At 53.6% G+C, this 21,052-nt stretch overlaps 1 protein-coding gene across 5 annotated transcripts in view; it reads right to left on the bottom strand.

Annotated features, from left to right (window-relative positions):
• Positions 1-21,052, bottom strand: part of ARNT (aryl hydrocarbon receptor nuclear translocator) — a 48,426-nt gene that overhangs the window by 12,150 nt on the left and 15,224 nt on the right. For 3 of the 5 annotated variants that reach the window (XM_077320035.1, XM_077320045.1, XM_077320056.1), the window contains 10 exons: positions 19,788-19,832; positions 11,368-11,581; positions 10,597-10,810; positions 9,256-9,355; positions 6,408-6,473; positions 5,633-5,718; positions 5,007-5,083; positions 4,030-4,164; positions 2,004-2,078; positions 436-587 (listed from right to left, as the gene is read on the bottom strand). In XM_077320035.1, the coding sequence (XP_077176150.1) occupies positions 436-587; positions 2,004-2,078; positions 4,030-4,164; positions 5,007-5,083; positions 5,633-5,718; positions 6,408-6,473; positions 9,256-9,355; positions 10,597-10,810; positions 11,368-11,581; positions 19,788-19,832 (1,164 nt within the window). Of the gene's footprint in view, positions 1-435; positions 588-2,003; positions 2,079-4,029; positions 4,165-5,006; positions 5,084-5,632; positions 5,719-6,407; positions 6,474-9,255; positions 9,356-10,596; positions 10,811-11,367; positions 11,582-15,415; positions 15,461-19,787; positions 19,833-21,052 lie in introns of all 5 variants that reach the window. The other 2 variants (XM_077320016.1, XM_077320025.1) reach the window with 1 other exon arrangement.

Raw genomic sequence — 21,052 nt, 5'->3', positions numbered from 1 at the left:
TGTATGCCCAGTGCTAGAACTGGCTCTGGATTCTGGTGGTGGGCCCTGGGCAGAAGGTGCTTAGGAGACCCCCCTCTCCTCTACTCCCATTTCCCTGCCCATTGTCTTCCCCCTCCGGCCACCCATGCCCATCCCAGCTCACCACATGAACATATGAAGGGGCCTTCTACCGAATCAGACCATTGGCCCATCACTATCCACCCAGACTGGCAGCTGCTCTCCAGGGTCTCAGGCGGAGATCTTCCCTCCTGCCTGGTCCTTTTAACTGGAGGTGCCGGGGACCTTCTGGGCCTCCCAAACCTGCCTGCTTAAACACTCCGGGGGGAGGGGGAGCCCAAGACCCCTGGAGCGACCCTTGACCCCGCTCCCCACGACTTCCAGAGAGAAAGGAACGGGCTCTGCACTGGACGGCCAGAGCCGTTTCTGTGTACGTACTTCACGTTGGTGTTGGTGCAGATGATGTACTCGATCTCATCCGAGTATGGGTTCTGGAAGGTAAAGGAACTGGTCCTCATCCAGAGCCATTCTCGGTTCTTGGACCGGAAACGGAACATGACAGACAGAACCTGGCCTTTCAACTTCACCACCTGGAAAAACGGTGACGCCGTCAGCTGAAAGGAGGTTGGCCTGGGAAGCCCCCGCCTGGCCTCCATCCGCCTGGCCTCCATCCGCCTCTCCACCTCCAGCCATTTCTCCGGCCCCTGCCCAGAGAGCCCAGGCATGCCCAATCCCCTCAGACCGGGGAAGCTCAGCACAGCCGGCCCCAGCAAGTATCTGGAGGGGAGACCTGCGAGGAGTTCCTCCGAGGCACACTGGGGGTCACAACACGGAGGCAGGCAATGGCCAACCACCTCCGAACGTCCCTTGCCCGGCTGTGCCGGACAATCCCCGGACCTCCCGGCTACACAACACACCTGCCGTATTATCCTATGATAATTTAAAAAAATAATAGCCATCTCTACTTCTTCTTCTGTGCTGCAGCACTGAAGGCAGCGATCCCTGGACTGTGACGTCTAACACAAATGCACGAAGCTGCCTTCCACTGAACCAGAACTTTGATCCCTCAAAGGCAGTCTTGTCTCCAGGGTCTCAGGCAGAGAAAGGTCTTCCCCATCCCCTCCTGCCTGGTCCTTTCAGCTGGAGATGCTGCCTGGGATTGAACCGGGGACCCCCTGCCTGCCAAGCAGAGGCTCTGCCCCTGAGCTCTGGCCCCTCCCCACGGCTCTCCAGGGTCTCAGGCAGAGAAAGGTCTTCCCCATCCCCTCCTGCCTGGTCCTTTCAGATGGAGATGCTGCCTGGGATTGAATCGGGGACCTCCTGCCTGCCAAGCAGAGGCTCTGCCCCTGAGCTCTGGCCCCTCCCCAGGGCTCTCCAGGGTCTCAGGCAGAGAAAGGTCTTCCCCATCCCCTCCTGCCTGGTCCTTTCAGCTGGAGATGCTGCCTGGGATTGTACTGGGGACCTCCTGCCTGCCAAGCAGAGGCTCTGCCCCTGAGCAATGGCCCCTCCCCAGGGCTCTCCAGGGTCTCAGGCAGGGAAAGGTCTTCCCCATCCCCTCCTGCCTGGTCCTTTCAGCTGGAGATGCTGCCTGGGATTGAACCGGGGACCTCCTGCCTGCCCAGCAGAGGCTCTGCCCCTGAGCTCTGGCCCCTCCCCACGGCTCTCCAGGGTCTCAGGCAGAGAAAGGTCTTCCCCATCCCCTCCTGCCTGGTCCTTTCAGCTGGAGATGCTGCCTGGGATTGAACCGGGGACCTCCTGCCTGCCCAGCAGAGGCTCTACCGCTGTGCCACAACTCTTCTCATATGTGTCTGTGTGTGTTGGGAGATCTCCCCTTTGCAAATGTGACTTTGGAGTGTAATGATTATGAGAGTGGAATGCAGCGTCATGTTCCATTTGGAAGCAAGTCCTCCCCCCACCCCAGCCGAAAGTCACCAAAACGCTTGCTCAAAATCTGGACGAGGTCCTGGACCGGAGAGGGTGGTAGGCGGATTGTCCCGAACCGTTACCTGCTGGAAGCTGTCCCGCAGGAGCTGCTGATCCTCTGGGTGGCAGAACTCCACGATGTCCTTTCCCAAGAGCTCCTAGCATTGAAAAGACAGCAGAGGCGGCCTTGTGTTACGCGACCGAGCAGGACCGCCAACCCGCCCCAAAGCTCTGAGGCCCACAAGTCGCTGGGTTGCAGGTCCAACCCAGGGCCCTGCAGAAACCAGCCTTCCTCTTTCCCTGGTATAATCTCGGTAGGGCCCCAATTCACGCTCTCCCTGCCCCCTCCCTCCACATTGGAAGAACCACTCTTTCCTACAGAAGCATCAGTTCATTCATTGTGAGCAGCCTGTCACTCAGTCACTCACGAGTTATATAAAAGCACGGAGCTGGTCGGGACCTCAAGGTTCATGTAGTCCATCCCCCTGCACAAGGCAGCAAATTCATAGTCTCCCCCGTCCAATTCTCACAGTGGCCAGGGGAAGGCAAAAACCCGTGAGGGCCTATTCAGCCTGGAGGAAAATTCCTGCCCGGCCCCAAAGTGACCACTGCCATGACCCTGGGCAGGTAGGGAAGGGTCACAAGAGTCGAGCACCGGCTCATTCCTTCCTGGACCGCCTCTCAAGCTGTTCCTCAATTCACAGAATCAGCATGGCTGCCCGAGGGCCCGCTGGCCTCTGCTTGAAAGCCTCTCAAGAAGGAGACCTCCGCTCGCTAAGGAAGCCTCTTCCCGCAAAGGCACGGTTCTTGCCGTCAGGAAGTTGGTCTTAATGTTGAGTCAGAAATTCTTTCGGCTTAACTGGCCCTCTGAACTTCCAGGGAGTTAAATTGAAGCCCCTTTTGTGGATCAAAATGTGCCCCCTTTCCCCGAAAAAAAGTATTTTCTAAAAGGTAATTCTTTCCAATACAAGAAGAGGCATTACCCCCTTTCCCCGCCCTGGGCTGGAGAAAAGGTTTCCTGAACCTGCCCTTCTATTTTCTCAAAACAGAAGGAGAAGAAACAGGAAGAGGAGGAGGAGGAGGAGGAGGAGGAGGAGGAAGAGAGCTGCTTTTTAAAAATTCCCTGCTTTTCACTACTCAAAAGAATCCCTCCCTCTCCCCACAACCGACACCCAATGAGGTAGGTGGGGCTGTGAGAGCTCTGGCTGCCTGTGGAGAAGGAGTGGCAAATCAAACACGGTTCTCCAGAGCAGAGTCCACTGCTCTTAACCACTGCACTGGCTCTCAAGACTATTCATATGCAAATTAAAGTCACGTTGGTCAGATACCTAACCAATCCTAATGTGGCCAAGCTGCCAAGATTTCTGTCCTCTAGTAACAGCCTGATTTCTGTTATTTTACCCATGGTTGGGTTTGACCCTAGCTCTGTGACCACTGCCGCAACATAGAACAGGCTATCACCCTGAGTCATCCCCCTCCCTCTCCAGGCTCTTTCATGGAAGAAAATCCCCAGAGGAGAGGGGGACACCTGCAGAACCAAGGACTAGAAAAAGAAAGAAAGAAGAAAGAAGAAAGAAGAAAGAAGAAAGAAGAAAGAAGAAAGAAGAAAGAAGAAAGAAGAAAGAAGAAAGAAGAAAGAAGAAAGAAGAAAGAAGAAAGAAGAAGAATTAGTTGGTTCTTATATGCTGCTTTTCTCTACCTGAAGGAGGCTCAAAGGGGCTTCCAGTCGCCTTCCCTTTCCTCTCCCCACAACAGACACCCTGTGAGGGAGGGAAGGCTGAGAGAGCCCTGAGATTACTGAAGAAGAAGAAGACTTGGTTCTTATATGCCGCTTTTCTCTACCAGAAGGAGGCTCAAAGCGGCTTACAGTCGCCGTCCCTTTCTCTCCCCACAACAGACACCCTGTGAGGGAGGTGAGGCTGACAGAGCCCTGATATCACTGCTCGGTCACAACAGTTTTATCAGTGCTGTGACTTGCCCAAGGTCACCCAGCTGGCTGCATGTGGGGGAGTGCAGAATCAAACCCGGCTGGCCAAATCAGAAGTCTGTGCTCCTAACCACTACCCCATGCTGGCTCTCTTAGACGAGGAAGGCCTCTTGAATCCTCACCTGTGGCTGGTAGCCAACCGTGGCAACGCAGCGATGGTCAACGAAGGTGAAGATGCCATCGGTGTTGTGCCGGGAGATGAACTCGGTCGGCTGGCACACGGTGCTCATGTCTGCACAGCTGGGGGAACTCGTGACCTGCCGGGCAGAAGAAGGGAACCACGTTGGGGACATAGCAGAGAATACTATTGCTCCGGCTCACAAGAGGGCATTTAATGAATCTGACAGGATGGAAAAAAGGACATACTGCATACAGTTTTGGTCATCTTGTCTCCCAAAGGGCTTTGCAGAGCTAGGGAAAATACAGAGGATGGGGGGTTTGGAGCCCCTTCCCTAGGAGGAGAGAGGGACAGGATAGAGGCTTAAGAAATTCTGCATGGCGTGGAGAGAGTGGAGCACTTTTTCCATCTCCCAAAAATGTGAGAACACGAGAGCGTCTAATGAAGCTGATGGGCAGTAGGTTGAGAACGGACAAGGAAATACTACTTTACACAGAGAGTGAATGTGGAATTTGCTGCCACAGGAATAAACAACTCGACAGAAAGAAGAGCTGGTTTTTATACCCTGCTTTTCATTACCCAAAGGAGTATCAAAGTGGCTTACAATGGCCTTCCCTTCCTCTCCCCACAACAGAATCAAACAGATTCCTGGAGGACGTCCCTATCCACGGCAACCAGGTTTCACATTCACATTCAGAGGTGCTAAACCTCTGAGTCCCAGAGCCAGGAGACAACATCAGCGAAAGGCCTTGACCTCTGGGTGAAACAGGATCCTGGACTAGACGCTCACGCAGGGCCCTGCGCCCACCACTCTCTCTGCTGCAGGGTGTTCCATGCACCGAACTCTGGGGCCGCTCCTTCTGGCCGACACAGATTTTGCATCCGGTTCAGCCGCCAGCAGCTGGAAGGGGGACTTGGACAGTGTCATGATGGCCAGCCAATGACTGCCCAGCCCCTGGGCCCCCTGAAAATGGCGCATACCTGGAGCCTGCCAATGGCCACGAGGCAGAACTTGCTTCCTTGCCCCGATTCGGGATCGTCATCTGGCAGCGAAACCCCTGCGGCAGGAATGAGAGGCACTTGAAGCAGAGGAAAGCAACACGTTCTGCTCGGCACGCAGGAAGCCATCTGCCTGACCTCTGCCTGGACCCTATCAGAGTAACCAGCAGAACCCTGGGGACCATACCCAGCTGTCCCCGACGGGCTATTCATTCCCATTTCTCTTGGCCGTCTTTGGTCCCTCACAGGCAGTACTGTCTACTCCGACCAGCAGCAGCTCTTCGGTGTCTCGGAAAGGGGTCTTTCACATCGCCTACAGCCTTAGCTGGAGGTGCCGGGAACCAAACCTGGGACCTTCGGCATGCCGAGCAGATGCTGTCACTGAGCCACGGCCGGCTTATTTTGTCCAAGCACCTCCAATGGGGTTTAGAACAGCCATGGTGAAAAGCAGCTACTGGAAGGGCATCTCCAAGGAAGGGGGATGGGGGCGGGGAGAACCACAGCTAAAGTAATGTATGAACCAAAACAGATTGCCAGCACTTCAACAGAACTTCTGACCCCCCCCCCCACCCTCAAAAAAACATTTGTGCCTGAGTGGAAGCCCTTACCTGCTGGGGGCCAGGCTTTGATGTAGCCTGTACAGTGGACTACCACAAAGTGGGGTTCACCGTCCTTGCCGGCGCCTAAGCCATTCCTAGGTGAGGGAGAGAGGGAAGAAGAAGAAGAAGAAGAAGAAAAGTTGGCTCTTATATGCCACTTTTCCCTACCCGAAGGAGTCTCAAAGCGGCTTCCAATCACCTTCCCTTTCCTCTCCCCACAACAGACACCCTGTGAGGGAGGGGAGGCTAAGAGAACCCTGAGATTACTGAAGAAGAGTTGGTTCTTATATGCCGCTTTTCTCTACCCTAAGGAGGCTCAGAGCGGCTTACAGTCGCCTTCCCTTTCCTCTCCCCACAACAGACACCCTGTGGGGTGGGTGAGAGAGCTCTGATATCACTGCTTGGTCAGAACAGTTTTATCAGTGCCGTGGCGAGCCCAAGGTCACCCAGCTGGCTGCATGTGGGGGAGCGCAGAATTGAACCTGGCATGCCAGATTAGAAGTCCGCACTCCTAACCACTACACCAAACTGGCTCTCTAGGATTCCCACTCTAGGATTCTGTAGGTCTAGTTCAGCAGGGGAATGGGCTGCCTCAGGAGGTGGGGAGCTCCCCCTCACTGGTATTCTGTGTCAGTGAAGCTCACAGACCTTGAAAGACCTACTTTTGACTGGATGGCGACTACGGGGACGTCTACAAAGGCACCTATCTGCAGGCTGCCTTCCTAGGATTCCTGATGGGGGCCTCCTAGGCGAGAGAACTCCCCGCACGGCTTTCTTACTTTACCTGCAACGGCTTCGCATGAAGCTGAGGCGGTTCATGGAGACAGGGTCGACCGCAGAGTTGCCGCACCTGCAGAGCGGGAGACGGGGAAATTTGTCATCTCGGCCGCTCGAAAATAAACAGAGGCTCGGCTGGGACGAAGGTTTGCATGAAAGGTCACTGTGTCGCCGGACTTCTGGCAACCCTTCACGGGGCTGTTCAAGGCAAGAGAGGCGGCTGGCCCCCGCCTGCCTCTGCACAGTGACCCCGGGGCTTCTTTGGTGGACTGACCAGGGCTTAAGCTTCCGATATTTGATACGACCGGTCTAGCCTGGGCCTTCCAGGGCAGAGCAAAAGACATTCAGGGGAGGTTTGCCCTTGCCTGCCTCTGCGTAGCAACCCTGGACTTCCCTGGAGGTGCAAAGAGAAGGTTTCTAAAGAGCTTTGCCCCTCCCTCCTGGACATCAGCAGGCCGCTGGGCATAACGCAGCTTGGAGAGGCTCTACCCACACCACCCATCCTTGCATCTTCTCCCCCTTTGGCTTTCTTCGGGGTGGGCAGTTTTTGGATCCACGCCAGGCCAGAGGAGTATTTGAGGGTATCATTGTAAGGGTTGCAACCAACAGAAGCCATTTAACAGGAGATGACGCCAGGGCGGGATCCAAATTTGGGGGGGAGAACAGTTTCTGACACAGGATTTTTATACAGAGGAAATGTCACCCCCCCCCCCAAAAAAAATTAGGTCATTATCTGATCAGCCGTTCCTGTTTGTTCACTGATAAGCATTGTACAGTCAGCTCAAGGCAGATTATGTTTCAGGACATTCTCCTCTTTCGTTCTGGCCCCCCTGAGGGAGGGAAGTCAGAAGTGGGTGTGATTTTTGGCATGTAAATTGGGCAGGGTGAGATGGGGTCGAAGGCTAGGAGCCAGATGTGTCATGCTGCCCCATGTCTCAGGCACATGCTGCCGTCCCTCACTCCATTGAAGGAGGCCAAGACACCCGCAGACCTCTTACTCTGTAAAAGACCCTCCATTTCTCTGATGGCTGGACACTTTACAGAGGGAGACTAAAATGGTCACTCCATCACTCCCTTTCCCAGGGTTGCTGTTTTTGCAGCTAATCACTTTGTGGGACTGCTGGACCAACAGCCAGGCAGATACTTTAAAACAGTGGTCCCCAACCTGCGGGCCGCAGCCCGGTGGCGAGCCGTAAAGGCCATGGCGCCGGGCCGCGGCTCCCTCTCCCCCCCCCCCCCGCAGTAAAAAACTTCCCAGGCCGCAATCTTGCGGCCCGGGAAGCTTCTTACTGCTGGAGGGCGGGGAGAGGGAATCAGGGCCGGGCCGCGCCCGTGCGGCCCGATCCGCGGGCGCGGCTCTCGGGCGCGGCCCGAAGCGTGGGCATGGCCCGCGCGGGCGCGGTCCCCGCGGGCGCGGCCCGATGCAGTGCCGGTCCCCAGCCTAATAAAGGTTGGGGACCACTGCTTTAAAAGAAGGTCTCCTCAACCTTGGGCACCTTTGGAGCTCTTGAACAGCATAGTGGGCAGTGCCACACTATGGCTCCTGCAGCTCATGCACAGGGAAGGCTCTCGCAAGCTGCTGCCAAAAAAACTGTTTTTCTTTAAAGTCTGCACAGCCAACAAAATTTCCAGTGGCCAGCCAGAGACCTGACTTGGCAAAAGACCCACCTGGCTCTGCCCACTTTCTAAAAACGCTAGGTGGGGGCTAAAAAGGGGTGCTGGTGGACACTGTGGGGCCCAGGGGCATCATGTTAAAGTCAAACTTTATTGCACTGGGCCATAGGCCATCGCAAGATCAGATAAAAATAAAATTGTTGAAAACAAACACAGAATAAAAATTACACTTAACCCGTACATTCTGCTCATTAAAAAGGTAAAGGTATCCCCTGTGCAAGCACCGAGTCATGTCTGACCCTTGGGGTGACGCCCTCCAGCGTTTTCTTGGCAGACTCAATACGGGGTGGTTTGCCAGTGCCTTCCCCAGTCATGACCGTTTACCCCCCAGCAAGCTGGGTCCTCATTTTACCGACCTCGGAAGGATGGAAGGCTGAGTCGACCTTGAGCCGGCTGCTGGGATTGAACTCCCAGCCTCATGGGCAGAGCTTTCAGACTGTATTTCTGCTGCCTTACCACTCTTGCTCATTAGCCCACTGTATTCGCCACAAGGGCAGCTCGAACCTTTATTGCGGCCAAAGCAAAGGTGGCCACCCTTTGTGTCACAAATGAGTCCGTATCAGAGAGCAAATACCTTAGTTTATCATGAGCTGAAGAAAATGCCCCTGGAATGATTATATTTAGAAATTTCGTCCTTTGGTCTGTGTAAAGTGGACATTCCAACGGAGAGTGTGGCAGATCTTCAGCTACCGGGTTCCCACAAACACAGAGACGTTGTAAAAGAGGAATTTGAGCATATCTCCCAGTCAGAACAGAAGAGGGCACTGACTGAAATCTTAAGGCTGAAAACGCGACCCTTAGCTTGCTCACATTTATATTACCCAGAGACAGGGCTCTGCTGTGATCTTTTTTAAGGGTGTTAAACCACGGAGCACACCTGGACTGCACAATTAAAGATCTGTCAATTTTTGCATCCTGGAGGAAAACCCACTCTTAGGCATTTATTATTTCCGAATTCTGCTAATAAGTCATAGGAGACCATGTTGGGGATCCCTGTTTTAAAAAAAATAATCATAAATGTTTTTAAAACTTCCCAGGGAGACTAAAATGGGGCTTACAATCAAGTCCTCCTGTGCATTTCTGAACAGGAAAAGCAACCTGAGAAAAGTCATCAAGGAAAGCAACCTGAGAAAAGTCAGGAACCTCGGCAAGAGCCAAGAAACAGGATTTTGGGTTGTTACCTCATCCGGCATATGAAGGACCTCCGGGATCCCATGCACATCCTCATGGACTGCTGCCCTTCCTTCTTGACCGTTCCCGTTTTCAGGTCTAGGATACGACCTGAGGACAGAATCTGAAGTGAGGACATTTCTCTTTGGGTGAAGCCTGAACACGACACATCAACAAAAGGCCTTTCCCATCACCTGCCGGCTAGACCTGTGCTGGGGGCTGGAGTTCAAGGAGGATACGGACAAGAAGGGTGATGAGGATGGGTGAGAGGTCAGACTCCAGGCCTTATGCAGAGAGGGCGAGAGAGCTGGGTAGGTGTGGCCTAGAGAGGAGCCGGGCAGAGGGGTGAAGATAGCTGTGTTCGACTTGAGGAGGGGGCCAACTTGCTTCCTGCAGCTTTAGAGACAAAGGTTGGATACACACTTTTCTTGGATGCTTTAGGATGCTTAGGGCTGATCCTGCGTTGAGCAGGGGGTTGGACTAGATGGCCTGTGTGGGCCCTTCCAACTCTATGATTCTGTGATTCTATGACCAGGAGCAACGGTTTCCAATGACGGGGAAGGAGCTTCCATTTCAACATGAGAAAGCATTGTATGACGGCGAAGGCTGTTCATAGAGGGAATATGCTGGCTTGGAGGGTCATAGAATCATACCGTTGGATGGGACCTCCTGGGTCATCAAGTCCAACCCCCTGCAGTATGCAGGACACTCACAACCCTCTTGCTTCTCCACTGTCACCTGCCACCCCCTTGAGCCTTCACAGAATCAGCCTCTCCGTCAGATGGCTCTCCAGCCTCTGCTTAAAAATCTCCAAAGAGGGAGAACCCACCACCTCCCGAGGAAGCCTGTTCCACTGAGGAACCGCTCTGTCAGGGTGATGGAGTCTGCTTTGTTGGAAGTTCTTAGAGGAGATTGGAGGAGCACCTGTCAGGAGTTTTTGATTTTAAAGCCCCGGGAAGGTGTGAGGCTGGACTGGAATGACTTCCAGCTCTCCGTGATTCTGATTCTGGTTCCAACCCTTCAATTGGAGATGGGGAAGACTGAACCTGGGACCTTCTGCATGCCAAGCAGAGGCTTAACCACTGAGCCACGGCCGCTCCCCTCCTCAGAAATGCAACATGCAGTGAAAACCCTACGATGTCGCCATAAGTAGGCTGCGACTGGAAACCACTGTCCACCAAGGCTTTGTGGCTAGCCCAAGGGCCCATTTCCAAGCTCCTGGTGGCCTGTAGCTGGCCGGCACTACAGGCTTCAGCGAGGGAGGGAAGGCGTCCCCCTCTTCCAGGAAGGCTTTCACTTGAGAAGCATCCAGCTGACTCCCCACCAGGCATGCCACGAGAGGCTCGGCTCACCTGTCAGCGCGTTCTCGGAGGTGGAGAGCTGCTCCCGCAGTTTGTCCACGTCGTCGGGATGCACCTGGTCGTAGAGGGTGCGGCCAAACCACTCGGACTGCGGCTGGTTCAGGACGGGCGTCACGGAGTCGGAGACGTAGACCACCCGGCCGGTCTCGCAGGACACGATGAAGAGGAACCCGTCGGCCGCCTCCAGAATCAGGTGCTTGAGCTCCTGCAGAGTGAAGAGATGGGGGGGGGGAGGGCGGTTGTGCCGGAACCCGCAAAGGGCTCTGAAGCTTCCCCTTCCGGCTGGGCCTGGCGGGTGAAAAACAGAACCGCCTCCTCTCCTTGACCCAAGCACAACGGAAGGAGGAGCCAATTAACTGCTCCCGTTTTCAGATCAAGGACATGACCTGAGGACAGAATGTGAAGTGAGTGCCTGAACAAGACACATCAACATGAGTCTTGTCTACTCAGACAGGCAGCCGCCCTGCAGGGTCTCAGGCAGAGAAAGGCCTTTGACGGGTCATACCCTGGCTAGACCAGTGGTGGGCGCTGTAGTTCAAGGGAGATACGGGCAAGTTGGGGTGTGTTTAGAGCAGGGCTAGTAAGATGGGTGAGGAGGGGTCAGAATCCAGGCCGTATCTTTGCTGCATCTCCTCCGGGCTTTTTTCAGTTCTGCACTGGAGGCATGAGTGGCGGGCTGGTGGGGAGCCCCTGCCCGCCGTCTGCACTGTTCCCCCCGTCCCAAGAAAAAGCTGCCTCCGGCCCTGTGTGGCGTCCACCCACCTGGTCCGTGAGGAAAGAGGGCTTGTAGGTGCCATCGGTGGAGGTGTTCCCGGTGCCCCGGAGGGACTTCATGTGCGAGACGGCCATCCGCAGGATGGTGAGCTTGTCCGGCTTGCGGGCCAGAGCGCTGCAGGTCGGCACCATGTCGGAAAGCTCGGTGATGTACGCCGTCATCTTATTCCTCCGCCGGCGCTCGATTTCGCTGTGGTTCTCCCTGGGCGAAATGTCAGAGAGAGAGAGAGAAGAGGACCAGATTACAAGCGCCAGGCAGAGGAGCTATCTGTGGCCAACTCTGCCTTTCGGGAGACAAAAATCAAAAACGAGAGAGGGGGGGAAAAAGAACAGGAAGGTGGTCAGGCATTTGTGTTAGGACGCTTCCAAGGCACTCATGCTGGGCATGCCACAGGGAAAGGGAGGGAGGAGGATTTCAGCCAAAGGGGGCAATCGATTCGTATATTTATTTTAGGAGCAAAAGACCAGCTGTGCTGGATTAAGGCAAAGGTCCGTCGAGTCCAGCGATCCGCTTCCAGCTGCAGCCGGGAGCTCACGTGCACAGGGCGGGACTGGGCCCCGTTGAGGAGAGTACAGCTACAGTGCCCTTGAACCTGGAGGCTCCATTAAGCTGAGGCAGCCAACAGCCATTGAAAGATCCATCCCCCCAACTCTGATAAGACCTGTCCTGCATCCCCAGACCAATGATCAGTCTGGGTCACCGGCCAGCGATCAGGCAGATGCCTCAGGGAAGCTCAGCAAGGAGGTGGTGGGAGACGTGACTGTCCCCTGCAGACTGTTTCCGGTGTGCAATGCTCAGAGTTCTGGTACCCCAGAACTGGCTTGGTTGAAGCAAGAGTTGGGGCTTCCACGGCCTAGGATAATGTCAGAGATGGGCAACCTGTCGGGCATAGCGTTGGGCACCAGGTTCACGGGGCTTCCTTGGCTGAGGCAAGAGACAGGCAGTCTGAAGGGGACTGCTAGCTGCATGCTGTGCTCACAGCTACCCTCTGCCCTGCCGTGGGATTTATTCCAGGGTAGAACCGCACAGGACCCCAACCAAAGGGACGCCTTTAAAACTGCAACCACGCATCCCAGGCTTCTCCTTTCTGTGGGGGGACCCTTGCATCCTGGCGTCGTCACAGTCAGGGGTCCCCAACGCCATGACACCCACCAGCAACCTTCTGTGAAAAGCTGAAATTTCGGAGAGATCCCCCTGGGCTTTCATCACCATAGTCCACACCCTACAAATCTAACCTTAACCCTGTTGCAACCCGATTGTGGAAATCCACCACAGGGACCCACTGCTCCCCTCCCCCCCCCCCAAAAAAAACAGGTTTCCTATGAGGAAAAATTAGGTTAGAAGATGCAAAGAGACTGTGGGATGAATCGGATTTGCGGGCAAGCCGTGAAATGGGAGATGAAGCTGGATGAATGGCAGTGAGGAAGGAGAGGCTCAAACGAGTGAGATTCGGTGCAAAGATCTCAGTGGGACAGGTAGATGGGCGCCCCCAGGCCTTCTGCTTCCTAGCATCACAGGGCTGTTTTGGGAGGGAGGCGGGCAGAAAAGCCAAATTGAGCCAAGACAGCCGAAACCTACCGGAGGGATTGCGCTTGGGGGTGAGGAGCGGAAATGGGGTTGTGAACTGCCTGCACTGCGCAGGGGAGTTGGACTAGATCAGCATGCTGGCAGAGGCTCATGGGGATTGTAGTCCATGGAGAGCCACAGTCTGGGGCCCCCTGGACTAGATGCTCCAGGAGGCCCCTTCCAGTTCTGTTTCTGTTGTTCTCGTTCTGCAAGGCTGGCAGGGCTGTTGCTCTGGCCCTCAAGAAAGAGATCGGCCTCTCCCCCCAGAGGCAAGAGGTGGGAATTCCAGCTGCTTAATTGAGACCAGCCCGGTCCGGTCCGATACTCCAGAACCTCCTGCCGCCCAGAGAGAGGGCAAGATCAGACCCTTCCATTGCCCCTGCTCCTTTGGAAAGGCTACATCCCCACTGGCTGCGCCCTTTCATCAGCTCCACCAGGCAGCCTGCTGGTCACCCTCCACAGGAGCTCAGGCGCCCACGCCTCCCCGCCGTCTGTCTCAGGTTGCCAACCTTTCCCACTCCCCTCCCAACTGCCAGGCTTTTCTGGATTTCCCAAGGTCGGCCCAGCCCTCCCCAGCTCAGGGCAGCCTCTGAGTTGCAAGACCTGGATGATGCCTGTGGGAGCTGAGTATGATGAACCTGGGGAGCAAAGGACACCCCTCTCCTGTGGCCGGTGAGCTAGGCAATCAAGGCCAGGTGCTGTTCGCTGGGGGAAATTGCCGGCTGGTCACAGCTGACTTACGGCAACCCGGTAGTGCTTTCGAGGCAAGAGAGGAACAGGGTTGGCTTGCTTCACCCACCTCTGCAGAGCGACCCCTGGAATTCCTTGTTGGTCTCCCATCCAAATACTAAGCAGGGTCAAGACGGGATGAGATCGGGCTAGGCTGGGCCTTCCAGGTCAGGGCAGGAGAGGAGCGGAGGTGGTTTGTCATTGCCTGCCTCTGCGTAGCAACCCACGGACTTCCCTGGTGGTCTCCCATCCAAATATTAAACAGGGTCTACCTTGCTTGGATTCCAAGATGGGCCGAGATCGGGCTAGCCTGGGGCCTTCGAGGTCAGGGCAAGAGATAAACGGAGGAGGTTTGCCATCACCTGCCTCTGCGAAGCAACCTTGGACGTCCCTGGTGGTCTCCCATCCAGATGCTGAGCGGCTTGTGACAAGACTGGGCGAGGCTGGGCCATTCAGGCCAGAGGAGTAGATTTGGAGGAGTAGATCTGCCTTCCTCTGCACAGCAGCCCTCCTCAGTGTTCCTCAGTGGTCTGCTAGCCAAACCTTAACCAGAGCTGACCCAGCTTAGCCTAAGGGATCTCACAAGATCGGGCTAGCCCCAGGCTAAGCAGGTCAAGGCAAGAGACCTTCAGAGCTGGTTTCTCCCTGCCTGCCTCTGCATAGCAACCCCAGCCTTCGGAGGGCTGACCAGGGACATCCCTGCTAGGCTTCTGAGGCTAGGCCTTGGATACGGGGTAATTTAAATTTCTCTCCACCCTCTGACCACCACAGCGGTGTTACCAGCACAGGTGAGCTCCCTCCGGCTTCCCCCACCTAAAAGCTAACACGTTGACCCCAGCAGGAAACTAGTTTTGATGGGGAAGTCGACGCACCACATCCCCCAGCCGCCTGCTGCAAGAGACCCACTGCCTTGAAAACAGCTCGTCCAGCATCCACCTGGGGCTGACCCCAAACACAGACGTGTCTTATGACAACAGGAACGCAGAGCGCAAAATCGGTGAGCTGGTCAGAAACAACACAACAAAGTGTGAGTCCAGTGGTCTCTCGAAGACCAACCAAGTTGAATTCTGGGTAGCAGCTTTCGAGGGCATGCACATGTCTTTGGAGACCTTATAGAGCTTATGCCCGGCATCAACCTCTGCTGGGGTTCAAGGAGCCACCGGAAGCTTCAGACCGACAAGGCAAAACCAACTGAATCTATCTTTTCAGACTTAAATTGGGGGGGGAGGGGGGAAGGTGTCACAATTTTGGTCTGAAACAAGAAACACAGTCAGAGTCCAGGAGTACCTTAAGACCCACAAAGGTTAATTGTGGGTCTGAGTGATACAAGGCACCCGAAGAAGTGCACATAAAAACAGAATGAAACTTGGTTGGTATTAAAGGGGCCCTGGATGCAGCCCGTGTCCTCTTGCTTCGGCCCGCTAAGGCGACCCACCGGAATCTATGGCCAAGCATGAGCCTGTTCCAAAGGGGGCACACACCCCAGTTCCACCGCCCCAGTGCTCCCCCCCCCTTATATCTTCCACCTTTCTTCTCAATGACTGCCTTCCTCGCCCTGTGAGGCCCACAGGCTCCCAGTTGCCCCTGTCCAGTTTCAAGTCCTCGACTGCAGCGGATTCAGAGGAGGGAAGAGGGAGTCGCTATCGAAAGGGGGGCAGGGGTCACGGAAGAGGAAGGGGAAGGAGAGGAGTGCGAATTCTGCGAATTGCCATGCTTGAAGAGAGATCTCCGGTCTCCTACCTGGCCAGTCTCTCCTTATCCGCTGAACTCTGCTCATCGTCAGACCTAGAAACAAAGGCGGTGAACTAAGCTAAAAACAGGGAGGGGGAATACGGTAGAAAGAAACGGGGAAGGAAAAGGAAAATAAAATAAACTGGGGGGAGGGAGGGGTGTAGTAGGCAACCTGGCTGTCCGCTCCCAAGCGCTCTGCCCACTAGCACTGCTGAACGACTGTGGGGAAGCCGGTATTAGGTGGAAGGGGCAGGCGTCATACGCAGCAGTGTGATCTCTGCCCCAAGGAACCTACAAGACTGCATTCAATGGATGGAACCGGGAGGAAAGAGGACACAGGGGCAGAACTAGGAGCAGAGGGGAGCAAGGAGGGTCGGAACAAAGCAGAACTCATTAGACGGTATTTTTGTGCAAAAGACAACAAAGAGACCTCCTGCTCAGGTCAGACACCTCTCTCCATTCTGAGTTATTTGCATCGCAACAGAAGAACACAACCCAAATACAGAACTGAACCGGAGCAGCTCCAGCCCGTCTGGTGCCCAACGCTCTCCGAAACCTACTCCCGGAGCCCAGGAAATACACACCCCAGCGAGAGCAGCTTTGACCATGTGCAGAGGGCCTTTCCGCAAGCACATGGCATGGGAGGTGTCAGGACACACAGTCCAGCTTCCACCCTGGCTTGAAACCCGGCGACCTCCATTTCAGAAAATGAGCCCCTAAGTTTGGATTTGTTGGTGGGAGAATGACTGAGGTCGTGTTAGTGCTGGGGGGGGGGCTCATGGGAATTGTAGTCCATGAATATCTGGAGGACCACAGGTTGACTACCCTTGGTTACAAGCTTTAAATATAGAACAGTCACTGGGAGTCAGAGGAGGAAGTGCTAGACTCTGAAATCACCATTTGCTGAAGAAAGATAAGGCATTGTTTGGACCCCTTAGCCTCTTGTGGCGCAGAGTGGTAAGGCAGCCGTCTGAAAGCTTTGCCCATGAGGCTGGGAGTTCAATCCCAGCAGCCGGCTCAAGGTTGACTCAGCCTTCCATCCTTCCGAGGTTGGCAAAATGAGGACCCAGCTTGCTGGGGGTAAATGGTCATGACTGGGGAAGGCACTGGCAAACCACCCCGCATTGAGTCTGCCATGAAAACGCTGGAGGGCGTCACCCCAAGGGTCCGACATGACTCGGTGCTTGCACAGGGGATACCTTTACCTTTACCTGGTCCCCTTATTGCTGGCTCTGTCAGGCGGGAGACTTTATGTATCCTGGCCGGTGAAAGACAACGATTCTCAAAATCAGAGGTGCCGCCCATTCTGAGGGGAATGCCCGGAACGGTGTGTCGGTCTTTACGATGCCAGTGGACTCCTGCTTAATTTCAAGGAGTAAGGAAGGGGTAGTGTATGTCAGAGGATCGTAGCCCGAGGTGCTGGTGGTTGCTGACCTCTACTGGCAGTTTTCAATGCCTTACCCTCTGCTTCTCTGGAAGGCAGATTATCTTCACATTCATTATCCCAATTAGGGGTATTTCAGAACAAAAAACAACCCCCTCCACCATGGTATTTTTGGAGTTCAGGTATCTTGAACCTGAAAAATACTGGGAATTCCTGATATCTGTTCCACGATATATTTCTGCTAAGGCCTTGGAGGAGGAGCTGGTCTCATGGCTTAAATGCCACTCAGCGCTTAACACCCACTCAGGGCAGCTGTCCCGCCCCCGAGTGCCCCCTGCTCCAACCGGCTTGCCTGTCTGTCCAGCAGCCAGCCAATCGCCTTCCATCCCCCACCCCTGATCCCTCCTCCTACTTCCACTTCCTTCTGGTGCTTGGAGTCTACAGATCCCTGCAATGTGAGACCTGTCCCTGCCAGTGAGTTCCCTGCAGCCTGCAGCCTTTGCAGGTCCTGGGGGGGGGGGGGGGAGTTCTTACACACACACACACAAACACACACACACACACACACCAATCTAGCATCCATTGTATTCCTCAATGCAACGGGCTTTGCCTCTAGTTCCTGAATATTTGTGAATGTCAGTGATTATTTTTGGCTACTTTATAGCCTAGGGAAACCACTATAGTCAATGGTCCCAATAAGATAACAGAGAATTGATCCAGGGTATCCAGGGCTCACAGCTCGGGAGGGTTTTTTGGGAGGTACACTTAATTTGCATGATAGCTGTTGGTGCCTCTCCACAAACAGAATGCCACATTTGAAAAAGAAGGTGCCCGCATTCTCCACCAAGGATATAGAGACACCCGACACCCCTACAGGATCTTGGGAACAGATCTTCGTTGGGCACACCAGCCCACAACCATAAATGGGCAGGCCTTGGACAGCCGGAGCAATGGGTGGGAAGTTCATTTGCACCTTGCTACATCACAGGGGAACCTGCCCGGCACGCCTGTCTCAGAACTACCGAAGGTGTGAAGCCACCGTTTCAAACTCCATTACAGACTGTTCCACACCCTAGACATGCCGCCTCGCGCACAGAGGCCTCCCTCACCCCTTCCGTCATTGCAACATCAGCAATCTAGGCTGTAGCAAATCCTGACACAAACACACACCCCTTTTAAGTACCTTGGGCAGAAGCAGCAGAGACCAAGGCCCCAAGAGGCGAGAACAGCTGGAATGCCCCAAGGGAGGGTATAATAAAATACATTTCTTTGCAAAGGACTGTGTCTAATTGCTGGCGTTGTAATTTACAAGATGCATCCCTTATACTTATACCTTAGAGCCAGAGTCCAGGAGTGCCTTAAAGACTAACAAAAATTGTGGCAGGGAAGGTGCTCTAGTGAGTTACGGCTCACTTCTTCAGAAACAGGTAGAAGGTGAGGCCTTCTGTCTTTATATACTGGAAGAGTGGCGTGATTTCAGATGCTGAGCGAGATCTAATTCTGTTAGTCTTTAACGTGCTGCTGGACTCTGGCTCTTTTCTCCTGCTGCAGACAGACCCACACACGGCTGGCTACCCACCTCGGTGGACCTGAAGAAGGCAGCCGTGACTCCCTGCCACAAATGTGGTTAGTCTTCAAGGTGCTCCTGGACTCTGGCTCTTTTCTGCTGCTACAGACAGACTCACACAGGGACCCGTTTTGATCTACACACACTTGGGGCATGTGCATTTTCTGGGAAGATGTTGCTACTCATAGAATCATAGAGTTGGAAGGGGCCATACAGGCCATCTAGTCCAACCCCCTGCTCAACGCAGGATCAGCCCTAAGCATCCTAAAGCATCCAAGAAAAGTGTGTATCCAACCTTTGCTTGAAGACTGCCAGTGAGGGGGAGCTCACCACCTCCTTAGGCAGCCTATTCCACTGCTGAACTACTCTGTGAAAAGTTTTTTCCTGATATCGTTGTAGTTTAAACCCATTACTGTATGTCCTCTCCTCTGCAGCCAACAGAAACAGCATCCTGCCCTCCTCCAAGTGACAACCTTTCAAATACTTAAAGAGGGCTATCATGTCCCCTCTCAACCTCCTTTTCTCCAGGCTGAACATTCCCAAGTCCCTCAACCTATCTTCATAGGGCTTGGTCCCTTGGCCCCAGATCATCTTCGTCGCTCTCCTCTGTACACTTTCAATTTTATCTACGTCCTTCTTGAAGTGAGGCCTCCAGAACTGCACACAGTACTCCAGGTGTGGTCTCACCACACCTCACATCAGTTTGGCTTCTGATCAGTCATTGGTTTTTGAGAATGCTCATGTCCTTTTAAACTAACTGCCCATGTCTTGGAGGCTAACCAACAGTCAATGGAAACAGACCCTCCATGCCCTTCCTGCAGCTAAAAAAATTCATATTACAACCTTGGAAGGATAAAAGCCCACCTCTGGTAAACCAATGGACCGAGGCCATTAGAACCCATATCAAAATTTGAACACGTGGCATATAGATAGCAACTGCGTACAGATTTACATTGAGATATCTGGAAATTATTTACAGAAACATGTGTCTAAATTGATCACCGAACTCATTGCAATTTGGGTAGTTTTGAGTATTTAACTCCTTTTTCATAGAATCAAAGGATCACAGAGTCAGAAGGATCCTCCTGGGTCATCTAGCCCAACCTCCGACCTTAGCAGCCGGATTTTAAATTCATTCCCCTTTAGTTCTTTTTTGAAAAAGAGAAATTGCAAACATTAATTTAAACACAAATTACTGGAATTAACGTCGTTTGGCAAAACACCAGCGTTACTGCAAACCAAAGTCGCACGAGAACGATGTCTGGCTTTTACAAACACAGTGAAAATGCTTTCCGAGGGATGGAGAGGAAAGGGAGAGGGGGGTCAAGCTGGATGAGGCATGAATGGGCGTGAGAAAGCTTGACCTTGGAAGCTGGCATGGATGAGACACGACATCGAGGTCTCATCAAGGGATCCACAGGAACTCTTACCTGGCGAATCTCTCTTTGTCATTGGGGAGCTGGTCATCATCGCATCTGGGGAAGGAAGGGGAAAACGGAGGTTGTCTGCCTTTTCTGCGATTAAGGAGAAACCAGCCTGCTAACTGACCCAGAGAGCTAAGATCAGAATTATTCCCTGTATTTCCAATACGTATAATCTAAGTCAGGAGTAGTCAAACTGCGGCCCTCCGGATGTCCATGGACCACAATTCCTAGCGAATGCTGGCAGGGGCTTCTGGGAATTGTGGTCCATGGACATCTGGAGGGCTGCAGTTTGACTACCCCTGATCTAATAAAATCAGAGTCCAAGAGCACCTTGAAGACCAACAAAGATTTATTCAAGGCGTGAGCTTTTGAGTGTTTGCACTCGAAAGCTCACGCCTTGAATAAATCTTTGTCGGTCTTCAAGGTGCTACTGGACTCCGATTTTATTGTGCTACTTCAGACCAACACGGCTACTCATTTGACTCTAAGTTATAGTTTAGCAGTTTTACGGTCTAACCTGTTTTATATAATTTTATTTATTTATATTTATATACCACCGCTCTCAAATGTCTCGCGGCGGCTTACAAAATCAATAATATACAGTAAAATCCCCTAAAATACCCCATTAAAACATATTAAAATAACATAACAAGATGGCAGTCAATAAAATATTAACCCATTCCCCTGTTCTGCAGGGGTCAATTTCTCTCTACCTGGGAAAGAGGAACCTAGTTGGCCTCAATTTAGAGATCCTCAGATGACAACGCTGGATACCGCTCTGGCCTCAACCTGGTGGAAGAGCTCCGTCCTGTAGGCCCTGCGGAAAGCTGACAACTCCGACAGGGCCTGTAGCTCTTGTAGGAGCTCATTCCACCAGGTTGGGGCCAGGGCTGAAAAAGCCCTGGCCTGGTCAAGCCCAGGCATATATCCCAGGGGCCCGGGACAACCAGTAAATTCATACCCGCAGAGCAAAGAGCCCGGCGAGGGGCATAAGCAGGTAGGTAGGTAGGTAGGTAGGTAGGTAGGTAGGAAGGACCCAGGCCGCGTAAAGTCTTAAACGTTAAAACCAAAATCTTAAACTTGATCCCGAAGCGGACTGATAACCAGTGCAGATGGCATAGTACCGGCTGGATATGGGCCCTCCGCGATGTTCCAGTGAGGACCCTTGCAGCCACATTTTGTACCAGCTGCAATTTCTGGGTCAAAGATAAGGGCAGGCCCGTGCAGAGTGAGTCCCAGTAATCTGGAAGTGACTGTTGCATGAATTATAT

Source organism: Paroedura picta, chromosome 1 (assembly GCF_049243985.1).
Source record: "Paroedura picta isolate Pp20150507F chromosome 1, Ppicta_v3.0, whole genome shotgun sequence".
Classification (NCBI taxonomy): Eukaryota; Metazoa; Chordata; class Lepidosauria; order Squamata; family Gekkonidae; genus Paroedura; species Paroedura picta.
Note: the sequence above shows the minus strand (reverse complement) of the source record. Positions and strands in the feature narration are given on the sequence as shown.